The sequence below is a fragment of the Haliotis cracherodii genome, unplaced genomic scaffold, assembly GCF_022045235.1.
Source record: "Haliotis cracherodii isolate W230 unplaced genomic scaffold, xgHalCrac1.p SCAF_2, whole genome shotgun sequence".
Lineage (NCBI taxonomy): Eukaryota > Metazoa > Mollusca > Gastropoda > Lepetellida > Haliotidae > Haliotis > Haliotis cracherodii.
This window is the reverse complement of record NW_027266275.1, coordinates 21,610,432-21,635,693: the sequence shown is the minus strand read 5'-3', so window position 1 is coordinate 21,635,693 and position 25,262 is coordinate 21,610,432. Positions and strand designations below refer to the sequence as shown.

General features: G+C 40.0%; 2 protein-coding genes across 5 annotated transcripts in view; one reads left to right on the top strand and one right to left on the bottom strand.

Annotated features, from left to right (window-relative positions):
- Window positions 1–4,282: 4,282 nt before the first annotated feature.
- Window positions 4,283–15,490, bottom strand: LOC139468812 (5-demethoxyubiquinone hydroxylase, mitochondrial-like). 2 transcript variants are annotated; one of them, XM_071250952.1, is made up of 7 exons: window positions 15,421–15,490; window positions 13,070–13,279; window positions 10,361–10,475; window positions 9,015–9,099; window positions 6,824–6,878; window positions 6,237–6,305; window positions 4,283–4,610 (listed from the first exon to the last, which is right to left on the bottom strand). In XM_071250952.1, the coding sequence occupies exons 2-7, from the start codon at window positions 13,256–13,258 to the stop codon at window positions 4,533–4,535; spliced, it is 591 nt and encodes a 196-aa protein (XP_071107053.1). In that variant the 5' UTR covers window positions 13,259–13,279; window positions 15,421–15,490; the 3' UTR covers window positions 4,283–4,532. The 2 variants fall into 2 exon arrangements, with proteins under 2 accessions (XP_071107053.1, XP_071107054.1); XM_071250953.1 differs by lacking the exon at window positions 15,421–15,490 and adding an exon at window positions 15,113–15,176.
- A 224-nt stretch (window positions 15,491–15,714) lies between these two features.
- The window catches only part of LOC139467406 (uncharacterized), a 36,530-nt gene continuing 26,982 nt past the window's right edge, over window positions 15,715–25,262 (top strand). Inside the window, exons 1-2 of one of the 3 annotated variants that reach the window (XM_071248959.1) lie at window positions 15,715–15,804; window positions 16,097–16,225. In XM_071248959.1, coding sequence (XP_071105060.1) covers window positions 16,202–16,225 — 24 coding nt within the window. In that variant the 5' untranslated portion in view covers window positions 15,715–15,804; window positions 16,097–16,201. Of the gene's footprint in view, window positions 15,805–15,948; window positions 15,968–16,096; window positions 16,226–25,262 lie in introns of those variants that run through there. The other 2 variants (XM_071248961.1, XM_071248964.1) reach the window with 2 other exon arrangements.

The following is a 25,262-nucleotide window of genomic DNA, read 5'->3' as shown; positions in this document are numbered from 1 at the left end:
ATTGTGAAAGAAACAGGTACTAACACATTATGTCATCATTACATTTCATATAAAAATAGAAATCTAAACGAGTTCCCGTGTAATACCAATTTTATGAAACTCGTGAGTAGTTCTAGTATCTGACGGGAGAGAGCGAGTCTTTGGTATTTGTGATATAGATATATAAAAAATATTTGTATGGCTGATTGGTAGCTGTTTGTTGCCAAATAATGATTACATCTCTAGTGTGATCGGGAAAAGGTAGATATTCATGTGGTAATTTTGTATGTTTAATATCTTAAAACATACAGACACGGAATTAAGAACCCAATGATGATCTATTTTAAATACAAACTCAAAGGTACTTTCCAAATACATTTTTTCCTCTCACAAATTAAAAAGAAATAATACTATTTTTTAAAACTCTTTAATGATTATTGTATTAGTGCTATAAAGCTCAAATAATATAAATTCTATTGACTTAGATTGACCTTATCAATTTTGTTTTGACAATGATCAGGACCCGATGGTATGAGACCTTCATTAACTAATGGCTACATTAAATCCTAATGATACATTACATTCTTAATGCATCGTTAGTTAATGGCATATTAACATTAGCATATCATTTAGGAGATAAACCTACTGTGTACTGTGAGATTTGATGTAGTACAACTATAGAGTAGATACCTCTTATTCCGCTTTAGCGGAAGTTTATCTCCATTCTACCATGACGGCAACAACGCTTTAAAAACGGTGCTCTCTTGCAACGCGTAACAACACAGGGTAGAAATCCGCAAAAATTTAGAACATTCCGAAAAGGGGTCACATGTAGTTATCAATGTAACAAATACTACTAAAGTTCAAAATTAAAATTCTCATAGTTCATAATAACGGTTTTTCTTAAAGTTGTAAAATCATCCACCGAAGATATTTTAATTTCAGACATGTTTTCGTTTGATTGCAAACCGTTGCATATTTGAAATGGAAGGACTCAACTAAGTCGTTTCTTGGAAATCAAGTGACAACTTCCTTTGTCGGGTCTCACAGGTTACAGAAAAAGTTACAAAAGACGCTGAACAATTATATTATATCTCAACAAACTGTATTAAGTATTATTCTTTTACTTATTTTGAATGTGTGAATCTTATCCACTAGTTTGCAATTACCCCGACCCTTGCAAATAATACACACAAATAATAATACCTCGCCACCCTGAATTGAGAACTGTCCTAAACTTGTCCCGGTTGTCACTGCACTGCACAGCCAATCATGGCTGCCAAATAAAGTATTTACTGCAACAGTGCTGTTTAAGAATTGCAAGAAACCAGAAGACATTCCAGTACTATGAGCGTGATGCTGTTCAACATTATTGTTTGTTTGTTTCTTGTTTAACGCCGCACTCAGAAATATTCCAGCCATATGACGGTGGTCTATAAATAATCGATTCTGGGCCAGACAATCCAGTGATTGACATCATGAGAATCAATACACGCAATTGGGATACGATGACATGCATCAACCAAGTCAGCAATCCCGTTAGTCGTCTCTTACGACAAGCATAGGGTTGCTGAAGACCTATTCTACCCCGGATCTTCACGGGTCTGCAGTCAGGAATCACCATCTGGCTTGGCGCATTACGTGGATGCTTTAGATACGTAGATGTAATCGGACTGCCAAGGATGGTACGGACTGTGAGAGGTGCTGTCCGGAACCTTTGTCGAAAAGCGTGGTTTGAATCCATAATTTACTACGGGGACGATCTCTTACATGGTTGGTCAAAGTGTTCCTGTAGACGTTGGAGTAATCCATTCGTAACTAATTCTTATCTTCCGTAACAGATTCGTAATCGGTTCTTTTTGCATACTTGGCTAGTGTTAGCGATTCGTGGCTCCCAAAATTTCTTGTCTTCAACCCGAAAACATCCCGAAACAGCAACGAATGTCGCGAGTCAACTACGAATCATGTAATAATTAGGTAAGAACAACACGATTCCTCAAGGACCAGAGCAACACGTACTCTCCGTTGAACCTCCGTGGTGGAAATGATGGGTTGGCCAGCCTTTCGGGACCCAAGAACATGCCGAAGTGTCAGGAAAAGTACCGACTTTCGCAAACTATTCGTATATATGTCGTATCTTATTCGTTGCGATCGTCCTGCATTCGTACCTGCATTCGGCATATTCGTAACTTAGTCGTAGGTGATTCTTACAATTCGTGCATGATCCGTACATGTATCTTGTAATTCGTACATGTTTCTTAACCCATTCCTGGCATTCTTCATATATTTAAACCCGATTAGCCACGAGTTTTCGTAACTCCGTCGTACGTTTGTCGTAACTCCTACGTACCTCCTACCGATTCTCCACGAAAGTTTGCATTATTGCCGAATCATCACGAATTTCGAAAGTTTCCGATTCGGGGTGAGTCGGGACATTCGTGGTTGTAGTGAAAGGGGGCATAAGGGAATGAATGGTGATGTGTTCAGAGATTGGTTGGAACATTGACTACGGCCCAATCTGAACAACCTCAGTGTCATTGTCATGGATAACGCCAGTTACCAAATACTGTCGCGCCAACCACGAGTCTGAGACAGTGCAGGGATATCTGATATCTTGCAATGTCGTCTTCAGACCAGCTGAAACATAAGTTCAACTCATGGAGAAAATCCAGGAACAATGTAAAGTATAACAGGTTCACTTGTCGTATGTGTGCAAGTTAAGAAAGTTTGAGCTCAAACCTTTTGTGCTTACATGGCCGTAGTTAACTTTTTTTGACAGGGGGGCAACTATTTGTACGAGTATCACTTGTCCCCAACTTAACTTGATTCAAATAAAACTGTTTTCTATAAAAAAAAGTATCTAGGGGGGAGGGCAATTGCATTATAACACACGAATATTTTGAAAGTTTATCATCATTTAATCATTAATCTTTTTTCATCAAGTACCCTTTGAGGCCTATCACAGTGTCAGCTATGATAGGCTAGATTAGATAGATAAGTGTAGATATATGCTACAATTCGTATTTTTTAAATGAAGAGATAAAAAACGTTTTCCACATTCCAGAAAGGTCTCAAACTGTGTAGACGAGAGTGAGTGAGTGAGTTGGGTTTAACGCTGCTTTTAACAGTATTCCAGTTATATCACGGCATGTCAGCTTAATGTGGGAGGAAAGCCCCAAGTGATGCAGGTCTCACACGTTTACCACTTCGGTGAAACCCACGAGCACGGTTAGGGGCTGACAAACCTTGAAACATAATTGGAGCGAACCGGGATTCGAACTCACAATCATAGGTTTCGGGTGTGCCCAAGGGACGCAACTCTGTACAGCGAATCGCAGCGCCTTAGACGACTGGGCCACCCGTACCCCCGATTTTCACAAGTCTCGAGGCAGTAATTATTAGTTTAAATCATAATTATGACAATCTAGATCATGTAATTAATAACAGGTTGTCCCTATCAGAGACTGGAGACTGTCAAAAAAAGTTAAGTACGGCCTTGCTATACTTATATAACAGCCAGACGAAGGGGGTTTCGAAGGGGGTTTCGAAGGGGGTTTCGAAGCTCCCTTCTACGAATAAAGAACAGAGCTGGTGCCTCACTCCAGACATTCAACTGAGACATCCAGACATTCAACTGGCAATCATGGGTGCACTGATCAATACAGCAGGGTCTGTTATTTACTGCTGCTGTCAATATTGTATTACCAGTCATGTTTGTTAACCTAACCCATCTTCCCAAGGCAAGGGAGTTAACTGACTATTAAAGTCCAGTTTCCACCCTTGCCTAACTAGGCTGGAAATATGGAGTTATGTTTTGGCTGGACTAAACCGCTTCAAAATCACTTAACGAAATTGACATCCACTTCGTGAACTGCGCTGCAGATTTCGGCCAGGATTTGAAAAACATGAGTACCGCCAACTCGGCATCAACAGATATTTTCCAAATCTTTTTATGTTTCTAACCAAGGTGCTTACATGGTTTGAAGCACTTTCCGAAAAAATTAAGACCCATCTGATTACAACATTGATCTTGATCATCAATCTTATCATCTTCAATGGCCGCCTGCTGTGTTGTTCGAAGCAAATGCAAGTGATATGAGAGGTGGAATAGGGTGGAAACTGGACTTTTACAGTCAGTTGACTCCCTTGCCTTAGGACGATGACCTAATCCTGTGTATCTCAATATAATTTGTTGATTGTTCATTGATCTTGTGTGGTTATTTACTGATTTCACAATTTAGTTCTGAATGAACCAATTTCTAGGTTAACCTCCACGTTTCAATTTGGGAATCAACACATAACAAATGTAAGGAGTGTATTTATTGTCTCCAACCTACAAGGAGGATTCTGCTATACATGCTCTTTCGTAGGCATACACATATTCAAAGGTGTCTCCAGTGGGACACTCATCATTAGTAGGTGACGCAAGCAATGTCTGACAATCACGCCAAAATGTCAGGATGGTGTGCAGCGCATCATGGTCTTGTACTCTCATGTCACATGACCCACACACAGGATGGATAGGTTTTAATTGGCACAGGTTGGACGCAGGTTCATATCCTCTCTGATACCCAGATGGCGCCTCTACAACCAAACTTTATCACTTGTGTCAAGGCTGTGTAAAATGGTGCCTGAAAAAGAGAGAATCATCAAAGGCAGGGTTAGAAATTGGCACTAGTCCTGTAGTCCTTACCAATCTGCCCAATAGTAAAGGTATCCTAAGGACTAGTAGAAATTGGCCCATTTTAAGGGTTTTGCTATATGTTATCATTATAAGGACTAGTGGACAAAAGCTGTTAGTTTCTAACCCTGATTTTTTAGTCAAAGTAATGAATCTTCACACATACTATACTGATGGAAAGTAATAAGGGAACAATGAAAAATATAGGGAAATAAGCTCATAACATTTTAATAGTGTGCATACAAATTCAGAGTCAAATGTTGACATGTGTCTGTACGCATTGTTTTCAGTTGTATTTGGTGGACAAGGCTGGGAACCCATGATAGCAGATCATTTTACTGTGTCTAAAACTAAGTGCACCCTTATTCATTTCCATCCGTATATATAGTATAGTATTATTATTATATAATTTATTATTTTCCATGATTTAAAAAATTCAGTAATGGTGGTCCATTTGACCAACGGCATTAATAAATGTTGCAGAATATAAATGTACTTGTCAGTACAGTTAGTCTCATCATTTCGAAAAAGATTCTTGTGGACACTTGTAATACAAAAAATTCCCACTAAAGTTTCAAAACATAACTTTGAAAAAGTTCAAACACTTCGTATTGATTCACTAAATGGTGACTGACATCCATTTAATTTCAGTTTATTTGCCAGAGATTTGAGTCTTTGAGTTGGCTTAATGCTGCTTTAAAACGTAAGTCATATCACAGCGTGTTGGTCCATATTGGCATGTGACACAACTGGGACATATGACCGGCATCAAGTTATTTATTGAAATACAACATAGCTGATTGGGAAATGATTTCAATGCCCATGCATTTAATAAATTTCGGCTATGTTCTATAATTTATCTTCAAGTGACTAGAGGGGCGGTCGGGTAGCCCAGTGGTTAAAGCGTTCGGTCATTAAGCCGAAGACCCGGGTTCAATTCCCGACATGGGTACAGTATGTGAAGCCCATTTCTGGTGTCCTCCGCCATGATATTGCTGAAATATTGCTAAAAGCGGCGTAAAACTAACTCACTAAAGTGACTTGAACTTATACAGAGTGTCAGTCACCCATAAGTTATATTTATTGAGTCCCCACCCTAGAAATCATGTATACCAAGTTTCATCAACTTTCAATAATACTGAGTGAGTGAGTGAGTTCGGTTTTACGCCACTTTTAGCAATATTCCAGCAATATCACGGCGGGGGACACCAGAAATGGGCTTCACACATAGTACCCATGTTGGGATTCGAACCCGTGTCTTCAGGGTGACGAGCGAACGCTTTAACCACTAGGCTACCCGACCGCCCCAATAATACTGAAGTTATCCTGTACACAAACCTTTACTTTAAGGCCTAGCTTATACTGAGTGACTTACCAATGATGTCACAAAAGGTACATCAGAGAATGGTTGAGAAAACCAATTGCACCGGTATGTGCCGAGCTCAAATTTCAGAGAAAATAAAATCTATCTCCCCCCATAACCGCATCTTCATTTATCTTTCTTCAACATTATTATTCCTTTCCAAGTCAAGAGATCCATCTCTACAGGACTTCTCTGACACTGTGTCACTCTCACCTTCTCAGCATCGTGTTCTAAGCCTGTGTCATGGTGGTGGAGCTCTTCATCTCGAAACTTGGTTATTGTCTGGAGAAGAGGAACAGTCACTCTGAATATGACTGAAATACATCAGTGATAAGGGGAGAATACTGTGTTAACCAATAAAGTCCTCCCCTGACAGAGTTGTCTGCCCACCCACAATCACAACATGGAACCTCAATAAGTCCGTGACTTTCCTGGAGAGGAAAGGCATCCAGACTTTTTAATGATTTTAATTATTTTTTTTATAGAACAAGAATTGACTTGAAGTATCTTGAAACTAATTTTGTAATTAATTGCAATCAATTTTGGAAAATATCTGTCGATGCCCAGTTGATGGTATATATCATTTGCAAATCTTGCAATCGACCAAGTCTACATGGCAGTCGCACTTTTGTTTACAAAACTGATGTCAATTTTGTTACCGAATTTTGAGTAGACTTTGCGCAGACTTGTTCGTAGAGACAAAATATACTCAGAAATTCCAGCCTTGTTCGGCAAGGGTGGAAACTGGTGTTTTAGAGTCAGTTAACACCTTTGCCTTGGGAAGATGTGATAGCACCAACCTGCAGTAACTCTTTGTTAGCTTCAGGATCGTCGCTCATCAGTTCTCGGATTTGACTGCAAATATACAATACTGTTATACTCTTTGTCAGAGAAGGTTTGACTGCTTCAGTTGCTTTATATGGACTAAGTTACTTAACTAACCATTTATTTATACCAGGGCCTCGATTTAAAGAACTCGAATTAACTTGCACCAGTTGCATGTTCACATGAAAACCAAGTAGCACCAGATAAAGACAGGTTGCACCCTGGTCCCTAGTCTGTCATACAGACCCTGAAACAAATATATCCAATACAGCCCAGGCAAGTCTATTATGTTTGGCAATACTAGATTACTGCAGTATTTGAAAATGAAGAAAGTCTCCGGGCTCCCTTTTATTATATCTTATAACTATAATTTAACAACTGTTTTTTCTGTAAAATAAGTTCATATCGGAGACTAGATGTTAGTCTATCTGGTCCCATAAATTTATCAAAGTTGAAACATAGGCTGGTCTGCTGCCAGTGTCACATAAATTAATGCTGCATTCCTGAAAAACATTATAGGAACATGTGCACATAATCTTGAAGTACCCACAGTTTGATGATGTCAAGCCCAAGAAAGCATGACAAATTACACATAACACAGGGATTAGCGATGTAGTATGGTATATACACTTCAGAGGTATTGAGTATGTTCAGATAGATTTTATGTGGACAAGTGAGGGTTAGTCAGACATCTGAACTGTTTTGACACGCAGGTAGACATAGATATTAGATAGTATTTTCAATAATATACTCACCGCCAAAAGAAACGTGAATACCTTAAATGTTGGTTATACATATGAAGATTTACTCATATTTAAGAGATATTATAATTGGTTGGATGCACAAACAAACATGCTGTTATGTTACGTGAACTAACGTTCATGAACGCATCACATTTGTCTTGTGCAGGATTAGCATGTCTGGAAATCACAAGCAGCATATCGTGGTAAGAATGAAGACACTCTGTGGTAACACTTGACTGAGTGTTAGTTTTGTCATCTTGTTATCGTAACTAGTTCTCTATATGTTTCTATGGTTCGTGTTTTGGGGGCGATGAGTATAGGATTCAAATGACCATGTTTTCGAGCCCTGTCGTACCAAACAGTGTTTGAAATGATGACGTGTACTGGGGCGCTAAGGCCTCAATGGGGATTCTAGGTTTAAATCTCAGTTCCCTGGAGAGTAATTTCATAATATGAGATGACTAAATGGATGGAGTGGTCACACTCAGTGAATTGGTGGAATGTGTGATATGATATGTGGTGTGATTTTAATTTGATCTATTGATCTACTGCCTCACTAGCAAGGAGCAACAATGAGCAGGAATAGCAGAACCCAATTAATTTTGCATAAAATCCCACAAGTAAAACAACACTGTCATAATTACCCAATGCAACCTTTTCAGCTTGCGTGCCTGTATCTATTTACAGCTGTTTTTTCACTGATCAAATGCAGGCATTACATACATATATGCCTACCCTACTATGGAAAATCTTGCATAAATTGTCACTTAAAATAACATTTTAAACAAAATTACTTAAAAAATTGTTATTATAAGTTTAGAAAATACCCCAAACACATGAGCCAAGAGAGTAAAAATATATTGAATACCCAGAGAAACCTATTAATACCCAGTGTGACATAACTTGTGAACAACTATTGACTAAAAAATTACTTAAATGTTGTTTAATGCCACGCTCAGAAATATTTCAGCTATATGATGGCGGTCTGTAAATTAATCGAGTCTGGACTAGACAATCCAGTGATTGACATCATGAGCATTTACCTACAAAATTGGGATATGATGATATGCATCAACCAAGTCAGCGAGCCTGACCACCTGATCCCATTAGTCGCCGCTTACGACAAGCATAGTCTCCTTTTGCAGCAAGCATGGGTTGCTGAAGACCTATTCTACCCCGGTCCAATTACTTGTGTTTATGAAAAGTTGTTCACAGGTAGGAAGTTTCTCAGTTTCACTTCATAAAAAGAATATTCTTCAGGAGATAATTTTATGACATATGACAGACAATGAGACAACTCACTTGTTACATTGCTTACCAATGACTGTTGTGAAATATTTTGGGTCGTGAGATGACTTTATACCATATTCCTTGTCTTGTGTCAACCAACACAGAGTGTAAACCAGAACAGGAGACCACTCACCTATTATAGTGATCACCAATTACATCTTCTACTGCGACCGTGCAAGCCATAGCCCCTTCTTTGCCAAGCAAGGCAGTACTAGCCCCTGCAGACATCAACAATTTACTTTGACTGTGAGTGTCATGAATGATTTGGAACAATGTCATTTGAATGGGTGTCTATTCAAAGGTCTTCATTCGATCTAAGAGTAGTTTCTAACACTAGATCACATCACAACAAGATGGCAGACACCCGTCTCAATCACCCTGAAATCAGATTTCAGTTCTCATTTGTCTAGAGGTAGAGTAGTCTCCCTTGCTTCACACATGCCCAAGCTCCTCCCCAGCGTGTGACACATTCGTTACACTCTCGGTAACATCACTGCCACCAGTGTGGGCGCGACCATACAAGAATCTTGAAATTTGCCCTCTAATCCCAAACGTAGACGTTTATACTTTTGTTATGTCTTTTGGAATGAGTGAGTGAGTGAGTATGGTTTTACGCCGCTTTTAGCAATATTCCAGCAATATCACGGCGGGGGACACCAGAAATGGGCTACACACTCTTTGGGAATGATATCAGTGAATTTTGAAAAGGTTTACACCTGACCATATATCGTAGAGGAATTTACCTTTTTGTTTGTTTGATCAGATTGGTTCGAGATTGCAAACGAACGTAAAATCAGCCAACATCCCCCTTACATTCTTACTATACCAATTACATGATAGTTGTAATGAAACAGAAATTCAAATTGACAAACAAAGAAAATAATTTAGCGGGGGTAAGAGTATTTGGCATCACTGCAGTCATCACATGTTTGTGAACATAAAGGTCCGTCGGTTGAGAGTTCAACTCAAGCACAGTTGTGGCCACCTATCACAGTGGGAGCTTTGACTGGGGGCAGCCATTTTATAGGGAGCTCTGCAAAAAGGCTTTCCTGGTGAGGCGCTTGACACATTCCCCACACTGAAGGGAAAAGTATGTACATACTGGGACTGAATACTATAATATCACACACACCATTTGCAGGAAAAACTCAAATATACCACAGCGTTTGCTGATAACAAAATATAATGGATTCAGAATCAAGATATTTATAAGACTAATTCGTCTTTTTAACATTTCTATCAGTATTAGCTTCTGAAATACCACGGAGGATACAATTACCCTCCATGATCAGATACTCCTAATCCTTACTCAAGGCAGGGCTTTCCCTGGATGCTTGAATTCTAAAAATGTGTTGATTGCATCACAGACATAAATGTCAAATCATGTGGTCATATACGCTTAGTTCCTACCCACCCAAGAAGTATGACTCTGCACGACTGAACACGCAGAACACCTGGTGTCGACAACTACACACTCACCTAACACAAACCCGGCCACATTCCATATGGGCAACAAAACGGTAGGTCGGCAACGGTGCTCCTTCATCAGTTTTTCAAAGGTCGCTAAATGTTCTTTTTCTTGCTCCCACATTTCCTGAAAGAAACAGTCAACATGATCACTGATCATACTGATGTCCAACGACATCTAAGTAGTCACTGCTACCAAAAACTGCCCCATCCCCAACAAATCGTGAAATTAATGCGTCTCCAAAAGAATGCGACTGCTGGCCACTTGAAAAAAATACGACACAATATGAATACGATATAAATGTTGATATAAATGCGATGTTTAATAATACGAGCAGAGACCACTCGCATTTTTCGCATTTCATACACGCTTGTGTTAATTTCAAGATTTACAGTACCTGGTAAGGAGCTTCATCATGTTCATCCCTCCTCTTCAAGTTTATTTCCCATAGGGTTAGAAATAACCAACTTCATAAAAATTTTATGTACACCAGAGCAACTATCACTTCACCCGCACAGTGTATTGTTTATGTCATCCTGACACCATTATTGACGTCATTCAAATCTTATCATGCTTATTGTGACATCGACATCAAAGCTGAAGATTGTTGTTGTCATTTGATATTTGTGGTTTTCTAAGACGGCGGTTGTGATCAGTGCATTTTTCTAAAGGGGAGCTCACAAAGTTTAAGAAATAAATGGTAATTAAGAAATTCTCACACTTGCATGTGTGTCATACTGACTTTCAAAACTTGTGTAAGAATTCATGTATTACCCTTGCTCTCGGAAGGGAAAGGCATCCCTTAGCAATCTCATTAAAATCAGTTCTTAGTTCTCGCTGCCGCTAAACAAAGATCTGAGAACACCCCATTACCAGTCACGTCAGACCGACCTTGACTGACCAACAGAATGACTGACAAGAAGTCGACATTACCAGTGCAGGACGTAACGTGTACGCGATTACCCATTCAGAAGGCAGCTTTCTCGTGCTTTATGGCACTAATTTCAAATTGGTGACTTCACTTCGAAACATACTGTGACTAAGACTCGATTTAAAAAAAGAAACCTGAACAAAAGAACATTCTGGAATGGCTAATAGATGGTCTAGACTGTGTGGATTCAGTAGTTAAGCCCGTAACTATCGTTCAGAATACCCTGTGTTAAAGTTTTCGAGGTTGCATGATTAGAAATCACATTCCGACTGTCATTTTCATGATCTCGTAAGTGACACTCTGATTGGTCGGATGAAAGGTCATTCTGACGTGACCCCTAATGGGATGTCCTCAGATCTTTGTTTAGCGGTAGCGAGGACTAAGATCTGATTTTAATGAGATTGCATTCTGTAGTCATTTAGAACTTGGGTGAAAACAGTAGGTACAAGTATGGTTCTGACAGACCAAGGGTCACGATGGGGGCAAATGTGGGATTCAAACCTTGACTATTGGAGCAGGAACTATTGCTTTACACTGCTGAGATAGCTAAGACTCCTAATGTGAGTGAGGAGTGAGTGAGGATGGTTTCACACAGCTTTGGGCAATATTCTGTCCATGGCGGTACACAAAGAAAGGGCTTCACACACTGTAGAGTGAGTGAGTGAGTGAGTTTGGGTTTACGCCGCTTTTAGCAATATTCCAGCAATATCACGGCGGGCGACACAAGAAATGTGCTTCACACATTGTACCCATGTCTGGAATCGAACGAGCGAACGCTTTAACCACTAGGCTACCCGACCGTCCCACATACTGTAAAAGATTGTACCCATGTGACATTAGGTCATGTAGGTGGTGCTAGAGACAAGAGCAGACAAAATATGTTGACATCAGCCTGTGCCTAAACATTATCAAGGGCTTCATCTTGGACTCCAGACTAAGTGCCCTTGGCCATGGGGTTGGCAGGCAAATAGGGAACAAATCTTGATACTGTTCAAAACAAAATTCTTTTTAAACTTTTTAATTGAGAAAAATTCTGAGGGACTGTGAATCTTATATTATAATGAAAGTTTTTATTGTCATTTGCTGCGGGTTTTGGGCCGAACATCGGCCATTGAGAGGGTCTAGACTAATCCCAGATTATTGTTCTACAATTTATAGGCCATCACTAAAAACATTTAACTCTTACACAGCTATTATTATCTCTGTTTTACAACCACAAAATGTACTTTAACAAAGACTCTCATTCAATTTTTAGACACAACCCAAGAATCTTTCAACAGTTTAAAAAATATTCTACAAATACAAATCTTATATATTCTTGTATTTATGATTTTATTTGGAATGTTTTGTTTAACATAACCATGTATACAATTTCGTTGAGTGGCATTTAGAAGTTGGAGTGATGAAGTAAGACGAGTTCTATGGATGAACAACTTCTTTATTACAATAATAATAATAATAATAATAATAATAATAATAATAATAATATATGTAATAAAGAAGTTGTTCATCCATAGAACTCGTCTTACTTCATGTATATAATGTATACATGCCCAAAAATAACTTACCTTTTCATGAAATGGTGAACTCAATATTTATATTCTTGTCCGGAACAAATCTACAGATTTTTGGGAGCCATACGTTACTGAGCACTATAACTGAGTTAGTGCTATATACAAGTGTGCATTAGCAAGAGAATACTGTAGTAGACTTGGGCTTTACGTTGGAGTGATTAAACATATAAAAGGCACATGGGTTACATACATATAAACTTGTATCAATATTTAACCTTGATGACAGGCCCAACAGCGGTCTTCCCCAGTACTGCCAACTGGCCGGCATATATCCGATCAGCCCCAAGTTCCCCGGCATGGTCAACACGGATGATGCGGTCAAGCATAGCTTTTCTCTTCATCTGTCGCACACTGGTGCTGCCATAGCGACAAAACACACGGGTCATCAGTGGCAAGGACATCATCCACGTCAGGTGTTCACAAATCTGAAAGAAGGAGTTTGTGGATCAACATATGATCAAGGGACCCTACAGCAGGTTTACTTAAAAAAAAGTCACATGCACAAAAAACTTCCCCACAAACTTAGAATTGTTAACTTCAATAAAAAACAGAGAGTAACAAATTAGTAATTGACCTGTCATTTCAAAAGACAGCGTTAGATGCTAACAGTTTTCGTCCACTAGTCCTTATAATGATACCATATAGCAAAACCCTTAAAAATGGCAAATTTCTACCAGTCCTTATGATACCTTTACCATTGGGCAGTTTGGCAAGGACTATAGGACTAGTGCCAATTTCTAACCCTGAAAAGATAAGGATTATTATTTTAATTTTTTTATTTTCCCTGCTAGATCTAATTTCTTTTCTCTGTGAATTCTAAAAATACCATGGGAAATCTGGACTTGTTCCTGAATTCAGGTTTAAAGCTATTAACATACATTTTCAGTTATGTAAACTGATGGGAACAAGGGGTATCAAAATGTCTGTATCATTGTTCAATGTTCATAATGTACATCTGAGGGTTGAAGGAAAATGGTGAAGGGATTGTACAGGAAAGTTATTGTAGGTGTTCATTACTTGGGTGTAGTACACTTTACTAGTCTCACTTTTACGGATTTCATTTAGTATCAAGTGGAGGATCGAACTCACATTGCCAGCTCGAAACTAAGCTTGGCTAATGAGTTAATCGCCATCACTAATAATTAGTGCTCATTTTCAAAGAGATCAGCACCTGATTGTTTACCTTTATGTGTCATTTTCACAATAGGTATTTTCTACGCGAAATCAAAAACTTGATACAAATTATGAGGATTTTCATCAAATTACATGTAACTAATAAGAGTAACAAAAATAAATCACAGACGGCCTTTGGCCTCGTCTACGATTTTTTGGCGAGTTTTTTTTATTGTTATTATTAGTTACATGATCCTGTGGTTTAACAAAGAGAGCTAAACAATACAATACTTTACAACTAACCCTAAGGATCAACATAAAGGGGTGTGATTGGCAAGTGGTTCCCAACCCTAGGATCATGAAGGGGTGTTTGATTGCAAAGGGGATCCAATAGCTGAGGATAGATTTGGGGGTAACCTTCTCTAAACCTTACCAAAGACGTACATAGATGTACTAACCCTCAGGATCGAAGTGGCACGAATGATCTGTGAAGCAAGAGCCACAGCCGGCAGCCTTAGCCAATTAGCTTTTTCTAAGATGCACCTGGTAAACTGCATTGTTGCCCATTACTTTGTTGTATGTAGCGGTTTATTGTTTGAAAATGTGTAATCTTCTATTATAAGCAGTCGCAGACGTAACGTGTACGTGAGACGGGTGGGCCAGCAGTACTCAGTGAAGCGCTTGATACTAATTAATTCAATCACCGTGGCTGTGCTGTCACCCGCGACCTCCGCGAAAGTAATTAAAGCTATATGTAAAATCATCAACTGCCGAGAGGGACCATAATCCACCCAAGGTCGTGACTGGCGGGTCGCGTGTGCAACGAGGCATCCGCCTTCCTATTTTCACATACACTATTTTCGAACAGTTAAAACATGTCAACATGTTATTCTGGACTGGATACACTTGAAAGTGTACACGTCGAAGCTAGCGACCAGTTATCGCCATTTTTTTCATGTTATTTCTGACATATTCCGTGTATACTTGGACCTCGTGGTACCGCGGCATTCATCGTATCGCGGTATTTGTGATTTCCGGTCGCTCACGCGGGACACGCCTTTTAGCGGGTGTCTGTTAATGAAAATCAGTAACCAAGATAAGAGGTCATAGAAATAGATCTAGATAATTTGTTCCCAATCACTTACCAGTAAACACGGCCTATTAATCAGTTGTGGAACTTAGATGCACATATATTGTTAAATAACTCAAAGTTTGTAAAATATGGAGAACCATTCAAATAAATGAACACAGCATTGCTTGTGATATGTAAACTTGTTTGGGAATTCACATTCACGGTGCAAGAAGTTACCTCCCTTTGCATATTATTACCTAAGAAATTTCACACACTGACACACACATATATTGTCACCTTTTCAGCTAATGGTCAACTGATTCTACACGACGTTAATTGTTTTTCGGAATAACCAATCCGATTCTATTTAAAGGTTCATACCAGTTAGACTTAATATCCCTCTATCACACTCGACGACTTCTTCAAGGGCAGCGCCATGACACTGACTCGCAGCGAAAGTGATTTAAAAAAAAAAAAAAAAAATGTACATGAACGCAAATAAATAAATTAGAACAAAAATAATATTGCGATATTTAATATCAGAATATGAGGTATTGTGACTGAAAATATATAATTTATATGAGAGTTAAAGGAAAGTTTTGATAACCTTTAGTGCGGATTTTAGGATATAAATATGTCACTGTCAGTGAATACGTGCACGTGTGCATATAATATGTGAAATCACAGGTTCTTTTTCGTCATTTGACTTTCATTAGAGGATCTGCTGAAAATGATGGAATTTTGTCCATAATTTCAATTTATAACGTGAGTGTAATTTACACAAACGTAAGAAAATTAGTTTGTTTTACGCATAAGTCACGCATGAACCTATCCTGTCATTTCGTTCTATAAATAGCAACTATTAATGTTGTGGTTGATCATATGGTCAGCTGTCTGAAATGTGAGATATGACTGAAAAAGATGCGAGGTACGGATTGTGACAATAGCTGGTTGACGATGACAGAGATGCGATTATTTGGAATGTTGAAGTTGTATAAATAGTTGGCGTCCTGTTATGAAATATCAGATCTAACTAATTATAACTTCTCATTGACAGTTCTCGTGAAGATCACAAGGTCATTATCTTTGTAAACGATTCCGTGATTTGATCAAACGAACACTATATGATTATAGTGACTTATTGATCACTAACTGGCCAACAATGCAAGGAAAGAAGAACTCGAAGGTATTTATCAACTCTTTCAAATCTTTAATTATTTCTTTTCTTATTATTTGCTTTCTAAGGTTTGAGAAGACTACACTTGAACTATAGAACAAAAGTGTTTGATTGTGGTGGATGGAGGGTGTATGAGAGAGACAAATACATTGTATTCGTATTTTAAACTGGCTTCATGCACATTTATCTGGCTTCAATTTGTAAACTACGTTTGTATAGCTTTGTACATACAGGTTTGAATAGCTTTTCCTGTTAATTGTTAAGTTAATCTCTGCAGCCAGTGCGTGTCAAAACACAGGGTTGTGTACTCGCGAGCAGATGACCAGGGAGTACGCTGACCACTGTGTCGGATTAACGAGACTGATAAACGAGTGATTTCAATAATTTGTTGCAAATTAGGTGTGTCGGGGTCGGAGTGCGAGAATGTCGGATTAACAGGACTAAATAGCACTGAATCAATCGGTTCCCATCATTAGTGTCGGATAAAGCCGAGTGTCGGATTAACTAGACTTGACTGTATGTTATTTTAAAATACATTTTTGTGTGTTGGTGTCATGAACAGTTACCATGGTCACACAGTATGATATTGATACATGTGTGATTCTCATTTGACCTACTGACCTACTGTATTACTGGGAACAAGCGGGATGAGAAAATGAACAATTAGACAGCTATGGGTCACATATAAACTGGACTCTAGTGGATGGAGTGTCTGCCCAGAAAGTCCCGGGTCATACCAAAAGACGTTAAAAGACAGTACTTGTTGTTACCCTGAAGCTCAGCATTAAGGGGATAAAACAAGGACTAGTCAGCTCGGAGTCGGTATGCTGTTTCCGAGGAGGGTATTTATGTTAAACTGTGGCTTGGTATCTCAGTGGGCTAGCACTGAAAAACAGCAGATCTGGACTAGTACAAGCAGCCACACACACACACTCGTGTATGTCACTTTAATATTGAAATAAATTAACCTGAACACATTGTTCAATCTCTTTTCACACACAAACAGTAACATTCATTTCATGAGTCAGGTAGTGCCATCTGTCTTAAACATGTGTCAAACACTATATATAGTCACAACTTAGTCCAATGGGGATATGTAAGCAACTGACAGAAAGGAAATGCCATTTACTTGATTAACTTGATGTTTAAAAAAATATATAATAGCAATTTATATCATTTCAGAAATTTAGTAAATCAGAAATTGCCTTGGTTATGTAATCAATGGTGTCTACAATTCCAAATCTTTTATTTTTTATCTTTTTATATGTAGAATACTATCACCTCCTATTGAATTCTCAAAAATCATTTGACCGCCTCCGTGGTCTAGTGGTAGAGAGTCCACCTGGAGAGCCCTGTCATACCAAAAGACATTAAAAGCTGGTACTTGTTGTTGCCCTGCCTGGCACTTGGCATCATGGGGCTAAAGGACTATAGTCGGCTCAGAGTCAGTATACTGTGTCTGAGTAGGGTATTCATGTTAAGCTGCGACATGGTATCTCACTGGGCTAGCACTTTGAAATTGGTATAAGTCGGACTAGTACAAGCAACCACACATACATACATGCGCGCCGCTGTATAAGTGCAATAATCTTGAACGTGACATTAAACCCAATTTCACCTCACCTCTAAAATATGTTTCTATTAAAAACTAAAAAATGGAAAATACAATATTTCAAAATAGCACTTGTGTCAGTGTGGGAATATCATGGATATGAATAAAGCCTTTTATCATGTTAATCATGACTATGCTGAGCACTGTAGATCTCACAGTGATGTTTAAATAAGGATTATATATATATGCATGCTTGCAGAAATTAATGGGCTCACTCAGGTCAAGCAAATATTTGACTTGTGTACATTGTCTTTGTCCCTGTGGGATTTCCACGTTTGTCATAAGAGGTGAACAGTGTGGAAAGCCTTGGTGACTAACATTGGTTGATTATGTACTGGTAGTGGGACGATACACCGATGCATCGGTGGATCGCAATTTTTCACTTCTTTATACAAGTTATGATCACAATTGCACACAAAGTAAAAAGTATTGATTCTAACCTAAAATGTATTCTTTAATAAATGTTACATCCAACACTATTTAATAGTGAAAATGAGTAGTGAAAACGTAAATATTTTCATCCTTTGCTCCATACTTGACAATGCCAATAGTAAATGGTTAGTGTGCCAGGTATTTGGACATCCTGTCTATGAAAAATGTAGCTTACCCATCACCGATAAGAGCATGTGCAAGTATCGTGATACGTATCGGATCGTGAAAAAGGTATCGTGATACGTATCGGATCATGAGAAAGGTATCGTGATACATATCGGATCGCACAGTTTGTGTATCGTCCCAGCCCTACTTCCTAAGTTCCTACTCCGACCATGTGGATCGTTGTTTATAATATGAATCACTGGATTGTCGGTCCGCTCGATTATTTACACCACAGGCCACCATCATATAGCTGGAATATTGCTGAGTGCGGTGTTAAACAACAAACCTATTTTTTTATCATGTTTGTATTATACATGCTGATTAGTATAGTCCTTCCCGAAAAGCTTGTGACGTATCATTTCTTGTATTTGTAGACATATTGACATTATTTTGTTCATTTCCTATCATGACAGGTTTCATACCATGTAGGACACTTTCAATATGGCAGTATTTTAGGGCTGGGATGGGTAACTCGGGTATTCAGGTCAGTGGATCTTCAGTAGGACCCGGGTACCCAGGACTACCTGGACCCGTGGTTAGTTATGTGATATGTTTTTTCATGACAATAACAATAAAAGTCCATGGTTACACTACAGGTCTCTTATGTTTGCATTTATTTCTGACTATGCACGCATTCGTTCTGATTTTTATATGTTCGAGTAAAGATAAAACTTCAGTTAACTTCAGTGTATACTTGATCAGATTATTTTATGCATGTGTCTAAATTGTTTATGCCAGGGCTCCGGTAAAATGATTCAAATTGGACATTTTGTACCCAACTCTTGAGACCTACAGCGGGTCCCCGGGTTGGTTTTTGGTAATATTGGTTCCAGTACCCGGGTAGGGTCAGGTAATAGGGGGTCAGGGAACCCGGGTAGGGTCGGGTAATAGGGGGTCAGGGAACCCGGGTAGGGTCTGGTAATAGGGGGTCAGGGAACCGGGTAGAGTCTCGTAATAGTGGGTTAGGAAACGCGGATAGGGTCGGGTAATAGGTGGTCAGGGAGACTCGGATAGGGTTGGGTAATACGGGGTCAGGGAACCCGGATAGGGTCGGGTAATAGGGGGTTAGGGAACCCGGATAGGGTCGGGTAACAGGTGGTCAGGGAGACCGGATAGGGTCGGGTAATAGGTGGTCAGGGAACCCGGATAGGGTCGGGTAATAGGTGGTCAGGGAGACCGGATAGGGTCGGGTAATAGGTGGTCAGGGAGACCGGATAGGGTCGGGTAATAGGTGGTCAGGGAACCCGGATAGGGTCGGGTAATAGGTGGTCAGGGAGACCGGATAGGGTCGGGTAATAGGTGGTCAGGGAGACCGGATAGGGTCGGGTAATAGGTGGTCAGGGAACCCGGATAGGGTCGGGTAATAGGTGGTCAGGGTAATAGGTGGTCAGGGAACCCGGATAGGGTCGGGTAATAGGTGGTCAGGGAGACCGGATAGGGTCGGGTAATAGGTGGTCAGGGAACCCGGATAGGGTCAGGTAATAGGTGGTCAGGGAACCCGGATAGGGTCGGGTAATAGGTGGTCAGGGAGACCGGATAGGGTCGGGTAATAGGTGGTCAGGGAGACCGGATAGGGTCGGGTAATAGGTGGTCAGGGAACCCGGATAGGGTCGGGTAATAGGTGGTCAGGGAGACCGGATAGGGTCGGGTAATAGGTGGTCAGGGAGACCGGATAGGGTCGGGTAATAGGTGGTCAGGGAACCCGGATAGGGTCGGGTAATAGGTGGTCAGGGAGACCGGATAGGGTCGGGTAATAGGTGGTCAGGGAGACTCGGATAGGGTCGGGTAATAGGTGGTCAGGGAACCCGGATAGGGTCGGGTAATAGGTGGTCAGGGAGACCGGATAGGGTTGGGTAATAGGTGGTCAGGGAGACCGGATAGGGTCGGGTAATAGGGGGTCTGGGAACACGGATAGGGTCGGGTAATAGGTGGTCAGGGAGACCGGATAGGGTCGGGTAATAGGTGGTCAGGGAACCCGGATAGGGTCGGGTAATAGGTGGTCAGGGAGACCGGATAGGGTCGGGTAATAGGTGGTCAGGGAGACCGGATAGGGTCGGGTAATAGGTGGTCAGGGAGACCGGATAGGGTCGGGTAATAGGTGGTCAGGGAGACCGGATAGGGTCGGGTAATAGGGGGTCTGGAAACCCGGATAGGGTCAGGTAATAGGTGGTCAGGGAGACCGGATAGGGTCGGGTAATAGGTGGTCAGGGAGACCGGATAGGGTCGGGTAATAGGTGGTCAGGGAGACCGGATAGGGTCGGGTAATAGGTGGTCAGGGAGACCGGATAGGGTTGGGTAATAGGGGGTTAGGGGGTCAGGGAACCAGGGTAGTAAATTTGGGCTCATCCAAGCCCTACAGTATGTGTTTCCATTAAATCAACTTTACGAAAGTTCAATTGATCAAAACATGCAAAAAAGACATTTGTTATCTTTTGCCATGTTCATTATGTTTGTTGTCACTCAAGGACCCAGTGGTCAGGTGGCCATTGTTGTCACTCACAAGAAATATTGGCGACATTCTCGTCAACACAATATTTGTTTGCAGACATTTAGATCATTTTGATGATAACATCCATCTTCGGATGTCAACTTTTAATCATGTTTCTGGATGATCCTGATTTGCAATATATTTATATATAATTGTGTTATATAAACAACTTGTGTTTCCCATAAAAGTTCCTCTTACAGTGTTATGATAACTTCACACTCATGAGGATGTTGTACTGGGTAGTCTACTGATGATAGTCACATCCAACAGATTCATTATGTTGTGGAAAACTGCAGCCATTAATCATACCAGGATTCAGGGTTGTGATTCACCTGCGAAAAGAATGAATACCAACTTATGAAATAAAGTACTATATCAGATTACGAATCGTGTCGCACCCAGAGTATCGGGATACATATCATATTACAACCCCACTGTATTGCTTCACCTAAGAGTACATAGCAATCTTGTCTGATCACAATCCATATTATCTGGTGTAAATATACAGATTTTTGTCAAAAATCGAAAACAGGTGTGGCTGCATATAATGCATGCATATATTGAATTTTGAATTTTAGCCAAAGCAAAATTATTACTGCTTGCACGTTAGCACCAGAAATATCATGTGAACAATTCTGCACTCAGGGATCCCATTATTATCATATTTAAATGATGAACAGTGTATCTATGCCATGGTATTAATAATGCATTTCACAAAATTATTCAATTTATATGATAAATGGAGAGTTTGTTAGATCTTGATGTGAGGTAGCAATGTGATCAAGTCAGAGTAGAAAGTCTGATTTGGTTGAGATGTAATACTTTGCTATCATGGCTATGAAGCCGCCAGACATGCATATAATTTATAAATCATGATACAAATATGTATGGCAGTTAGAGGAGTGGATTGACAAAAAAGTCAAGATTGTTTTTTTAACTCATACGTTACCATGCTTATTTTGTATAAATATTTCCCTGAGGAACAGGATGTTATCTCTCAAGTATGCCACAGGGCAATCATAATGATGTCAAGGTTCCCCCTTTGGAAGTAAGTGGGCCAGCAGGAACAATACCTTTCAGGCTTTTTACCCAGTTCAGTATGAGCTAATACACCTGCTCTCTTTTCATTGACATTGATAATACCGTATTTGACGTAATAAGCGCTCTGCTCTAATAAGCGCTCCGCTCTAATAAGCGCCCACGGCAATATTTGCTAATATATTGGCTAGTGAACAATCCCAATTAGCATCCCTTCTGATTGATCAATGTACACAAGACTTATTTATTCACGTATAATACTCACTCGTGTGTTATATGCACTCTTAATTATGGGCAATTAAATTCTGGAAAAATATATCTGTCGTATATAAACATTTTAGGCTGTCAGCATAAACCATGAAATTTATCTTTCAACTCTGTTTTTATGCCCAAAATAATATTCCAATAAGAGCCCCCTATTTCTAATTTTGAGAGTGCCCTGGGTGCTTATTACATCGAATACGGTACACTTTTCAGTGTCTGAATTTCTCGTATTGTTTCGGACAGACTCTGTGGTCTAGTGGATTGAGTGACTGCCTGGATAGAGGAAGGTCAGTGGTTCAATCCCCAGCCACGTCATGCCAAATGTAGCTAAAATATGGTACTTGTTGTTATCCTGCCTGGTCCTTGGTATTAAAAAGGACTGGTCAGCTTGGTGTCCGTGTCAGAGTAGGGTATCCATATTAAACCGCGGCATGGAATCTCAGTGGGCTATCACTAGAAAACCGGCATTAGATATGGATATGTGGATATTAATTGCATCCATTCTTAATATTCATGTGTATCAGAAGTAGTATGTTGCATCCAGTAAACCCGTTTGAATGAGGTCCATGAGCCTGTAGCAGCTTCCACCTGGTGTATGGAACTGGTCAAGGTAGACCAGTTCACACAACTCCAAAAGAATTCTGGATATGTTTGTTTTGAGGTTTGACCCTTGCATGACCTTTTTCATGATCATGAACCACTTGCCTCTGAAACCATGGAAACCATGAAAGAAAGCTTATTCATGTTATCATGGTTAACCTGGATGTCATTCATAAGTGCCAAGAGGATAAGAGTTCTTATCTAACTCCATAGTATAGTTTCAGCCCATTATTCAGTCAATTTACTGTTGATTATGTATTAGTGAGGCCATTGTGTAACCGTGGTGATTTTATATGCAAAATATGACATCTTTGTCTCTGAAACTGCAGAATTCTCATCCAGTTTTTAACATTGCCATCATGGTTCATTTAGATTAAATTAATATGTATGGTCAATATGATGCACCTTAGAAAGTTTCTGAATCATTTATTGTCCAAAGGAGTGCTAGGCTGTGCCATTGCACCATTCAGTATCTCAGCTTTCATACTGTGTCCATTATGATGACAGAGGGTGTCAACCCCCTCCTCCAACACTGAATCCTGAACACCACCTAATTGTTCACTGTCTCATTGCTCACCCCTGAATCCTGAATATTATTTAACATGATTCTCAAAAGAATTGAGAAAAGGGTCTTTTGAAGTTCAATTACTGAAAAAATATTTGAAATATCAAATAAATATAGGAATTTTACGTACACTATTATTGTTTTTAAATGTTGAATCTGCGTAGACAATACAATAATACTTGTGACCCGCATACCCCAGTGCTAAGTCCTGAATACCTTCTAATTAGATCTGTGAATCCCACGTACAAAAAGGGGGTTGATTGTCTGATTACAAGTGGTGGGACAATACACAGATGTATCGACCAGTCGCACACTAGGTAAAAAATATCGAGTTTGACCTTAAATGATTGCTTTAATAACTGTTCCACTAAACACTAATCAGTGGTGCGAGTTAATATTGAAAACATAAATATTTTCATTCACTGCGCCATACTTGACTCCAACTGTAAATCATCAGTGTGCCAGGTATTTGGCCATCCTGTCTATGAAAAAGATGGCTTACACACCACAGATAAGACTCTATCTGTGGTGCGTAAGCCATTTGTTTCATAAGAGCACATGCAAGTATCATGATACATATCGGATCATGAGTAAGGTATCTTGATACGTATTAGATCGCACAGTTGGTATTTCGTCCCAGCCAGGGGGCAAGGGTGGCCCAGTCGTCTAAGGCACTGTGATTCACTGTGCAGAGTTGTGTCCCTTGGGCATGCCAGAAACCTATGATTGTGGGTTCAAATCCCGGTTCGCCCCGATTATGTTTCTAGGTTTGTCAGTACCATACCCATGCTCGTGGGTTTCACCGAAGTGGTAAACGTCTGAGACCTGCATCACTTGGGGCTTTCCTCCCACATTAGCTGATATGCCGTGAAATAACTGGAATACTGTTAAAAGAGGCGTTAGACCCAACTCACTCACTTGTCCCAGCCATACTCATTACATGTAATTTTGAATTAGGTAGGCAGGTCGGCATTCTATAAAACATGCTCTAAGTGCCTTAATACTGTAACCCTGGTCAATTGGCCAGTGTGCACTTGATGTTCATTCTCAGCTCCTTGGGATGTATACAACCTTAGCTGTCTTTAACAGTCACATTACCATCTCATCTTACCAGGTACCCATTCACTGCTGGGTGAACAGAGGCATATTATGAACAAAGTCACTTGCCTAAGGAGACACCATGTGTGCTTCAGGGTGGGGCAGGACCAAAGTCCTGGAAACTCCCAGGAGTAAAGTTGGTGAACACAATCACCCACCCAACATGCCCAAGGACTCAGCACTTAAAAGGTTACTAATCTTTGGCTTCTTCTCAACTGTCTAGCACTGCCCTCTAGGGTTCACTAGCTGCCTGAGTCAATTTGCTCACTAACGCAACTGAGGGTGACAAAAGGGTCACCTAAGGCACTGTGATTCACTGTGCAGAGTTGTGTCCCTTGGGCATGCCAGAAACCTATGATTGTGGGTTCAAATCCCGGTTCGCCCCGATTATGTTTCTAGGTTTGTCAGTACCATACCCATGCTCGTGGGTTTCACCGAAGTGGTAAACGTCTGAGACCTGCATCACTTGGGGCTTTCCTCCCACATTAGCTGACACGCCGTGTCTAGGGTTCACTAGCTGCCTGAGTCAATTTGCTCACTAACGCAACTGAGGGTGACAAAAGACTGGACTAACGTCTGTAAGGACAGCAGAAATATACTTTGAGGCAATATCTATACGCATTTCTGAACACTGTTTGAATTCCGTGATCTATGAAGATTCAGATGTTACAAAGGGTGCATGTTAATTCATTTCTTCAACCTAAGGAAACAAACAAACAAAATGGTGGAAGCTCATTAGGTGTCGTCTTATCCCATGATGGTTATGGATTAATAAATTAAATCC